Source organism: Loa loa, assembly GCF_000183805.2.
Source record: "Loa loa unplaced genomic scaffold supercont3.123, whole genome shotgun sequence".
Classification (NCBI taxonomy): domain Eukaryota; kingdom Metazoa; phylum Nematoda; class Chromadorea; order Rhabditida; family Onchocercidae; genus Loa; species Loa loa.
In genome coordinates this window covers 167,132-170,116 of record NW_018108303.1, presented here as the reverse complement: position 1 = coordinate 170,116, position 2,985 = coordinate 167,132, and the positions used below count along the sequence as shown (strand labels likewise).

Sequence of the window (2,985 nt, the reverse complement as noted above, 5' to 3'; positions counted from 1 at the left end):
AATCTATTTCGGCATTATTATTATTTTGAAGAAACTGTAAATATGTTGAGTTTTAGATGTGGTATTTGTATTCATTACTTTGAAGACTCATCACAAACATTTTAAATCTCTTGGTTCCGATAAGATCAGCCCACGCATTATTTATCTCAGTTGTTTAGGTCAATCCAGTAATCTCTTATGTGGAAGCAATTTTAGCCGCAATAAAATTTCGAGTGGCTAAAAAGAGAAGTGAAAAGTTGTCTTCATATATGACTATGATTCAGGCAGGAAGGGATGCGGCTTTGTTAAGGTTATATTTCTTTTTTTTTTCTTCCTAAACATCATGTTTTATGCTCTCTAGAAAATTATGGAAGGAAAAATCTAATGTCTTCATGAAGATTTGCCCTTAAAATTAGTATCACTGTAAGTGATTTTAATTGACTACAGCTGCATTTTATTATTCAGTTGATTTTAGATTTTTTGAAGCTTTTTTGGAATCAGTACCTCAGATGCTTGTTCAAGGTGTTGCACTGGTTCATGCATTTTATTCACTCAATCCATCGAATAATTTTCCTAAATGGAGTATGTTTTCACCTCTAGCTTAAATTATGGAAGTTCATGAAAAAATGAAAAAATCATGAACAAATGCTTAATAATTCACTTTGTCTGAACAGTTTTCTGGTTTTCGGCTTTCTGTTATGAAAGCAGGGAATGTGTCTTACTAAATGAATGCTCCCTACACTTTGATAAACAAATCGTCAGCACTATTGTATGAAAAACAACGCACTTTTTATTTACCAGTTTCTCATAGCTTATATTCCACTTTTATCAGCTTATTTCTGATTTCTACCGGTGCTGTAACATTTGACTTTTTTTTGTGTTGATGCAGATGGTTTCAATTTCATTTTCTCTGTTGTCTTGCTGGTCATTTGTCATTCAGCATCGGAGCTTGCGGTTGAATCGACCTGATAAAGAGAATATTACTCTTAGCGGCACTTTAATACAGGTTGATTTCATTATTCAACAGCAATACTAATTAGAATTAAAATAATTGAATCTGCTACCTTTCGCGATTTAATTTCAGTTATTATGGCGGATTTTCCAGTATCTTCACGATATATATATGTTTTGTGCTCTTCATACTTGAGTATCAATATTGGATATTGGCTGTATTTGTAATACATTTCATGATATCCATTGGACACATTGTCCTCTTGCAGGTAATCTTCTGACTTATTGCTTCAAAATCGAATCTATATTCCTGATTCATAAATCTTCATATATTTGCCTAAGTCATTCTTTTTTTCTGTTTTTAGCCTTTTGAGACAGAATCTAATAGCAAATCAATGGAAGTGGGGTTGATTGTAATTTGTGCAGCTGTTCACTTTTTTGCTCCATATAACATGGCTGAAGGTCGATCACGTTACAGATATACTGTGGCGTACAGCACTGAAGCAATCGAAATCGTTGTAATTTTTTGCATGTGAAGATCTTGATTAATAATCCAGCAGCAAATTTGATTGTTCAAAGTAATTATTTTGTATCAGAGCCTTGCTTGTCAAAATATCTCTATTCTTAGATGAATTGCTTGAATAGCACCTAGTTCGTTTTTGCTTTTAGACTTATACTATTTGGTAAAAGTATAAAAGATTGACTGGTTTTATTCCTTCAAACAGCACTTTTTTTCTTTAATTTTTATTCCCTAATGACTAAACACTATGACTTTTTATTCTTCTGTAGTTCGAGAACTCTCATTATTTTCAAGTTCTGTTAACCATGGCTATGGATAAATAAGCACAGTACTTTACCGTATAAAGAGTATATAACAGTAGGAATATACTTTTTGTTTCTTATAGGGATTTTTTCTTATGCTTCTTTACCACAGCTGTTTTCATCCAAACATAGTGTATTATCGCCGTATAGATGGTGTTCGAAGATCTTGTGTACGAACCTGTCAAATAGTTTTATCTTCTTCAAATATGAGTATGGAAAGATCATAATGGCTATCTGTCGTCCACCCAGTCCTTCAAAATAATGTATACATTATAGTTACGATCTTTTCGATTCGTTTATAAAAGATGATGTTACTAAAAATCGTTACAATTTCACTTAATTCCTGATGAAAAAGTACATTCATTGATGATTTTTTTTCCTTGTTACTGGCTATCCCTTTCATTTTAGTTTAAAATGATGAGCTTTATTCATATTTCACTATACTGTAATATATTTTTTTGTAATGGAAGGTTTCATTCGACTTTGCCATTGGCATTGCGCTTCACATTTTAGAAAAAAAAGTCTACATAAGTCAAGAGAATCTTGCCTGCATATTTTGACAGTATATTTCAATCATTAACTTCACATTTCCTCTGTTTTCAATAATTATTACATTACATTAATTACTCCAGTACTTGTTTAGCTGATGTGTTTGTTGCTTAAATTCAATTTTGTTATTCACAGGTTTGCAATATAAACCAAACAGCTTATCTTTATTTAGTTATGTTTACCATAGCCTTTCTCTGCTTATATTTTAGCGCACTGCGCGTGAATAAACATTAATCAATTTCTTCTTTTAAATATGTTCTCATTATTAATGATCTTCGCATATTTTGAGGATCATACATGTTACACTGAATAAGCGAGTTTCCATTACTGTACAGTTCTCAAGTTTTTCTTGTTCGTGGACTAATTTGTAAACCTTATCAGTTGTTCGGAATTTCACTCTTTAAGAGTTTGTCATGTTGAAGCATTCCTTTGTTTACTCTTCGTCATTGCCAGAATGATTTCATAACAAAGTTTTTCATACTGAAACAGATCATCTCAAATTTTTGCTTTTGGTCAATACCGTATGATGTTTGAATGACTCCTGAAATTTTCTTCTTTTCATTTTTCTTCTCCTTCATTAGTTAGTGGCGAAGTCTGTTGTCCACAAGATCAGAATATGTAAACGAGCCTTAATACCACTGAGTTAGCTTATCCCAGATCTGCAAAAACTGAAGTGCAGTTTTT

The 2,985-nt window shown here is 32.0% G+C and overlaps 2 protein-coding genes across 2 annotated transcripts in view; both read left to right on the top strand.

The window, feature by feature from the left end:
* LOAG_08933 (hypothetical protein) overlaps window positions 1-584 on the top strand; it is a gene marked incomplete at both ends in the record, with an annotated part of 2,400 nt that extends 1,816 nt beyond the window's left edge. The window contains one exon of the mRNA XM_020447831.1: window positions 455-584. Within this exon, the coding sequence (XP_020301977.1) occupies window positions 455-584 (130 nt within the window). The remainder of the gene's footprint in view (window positions 1-454) is intronic.
* A 284-nt stretch (window positions 585-868) lies between these two features.
* Window positions 869-1,466, top strand: LOAG_02181 (hypothetical protein; the record flags this gene model as incomplete). Its single annotated transcript, XM_003137719.1, has 2 exons — window positions 869-985; window positions 1,296-1,466. 2 exons carry the CDS (start codon window positions 869-871, stop codon window positions 1,464-1,466), a joined length of 288 nt encoding a protein of 95 aa, XP_003137767.1.
* Window positions 1,467-2,985: the final 1,519 nt, after the last annotated feature.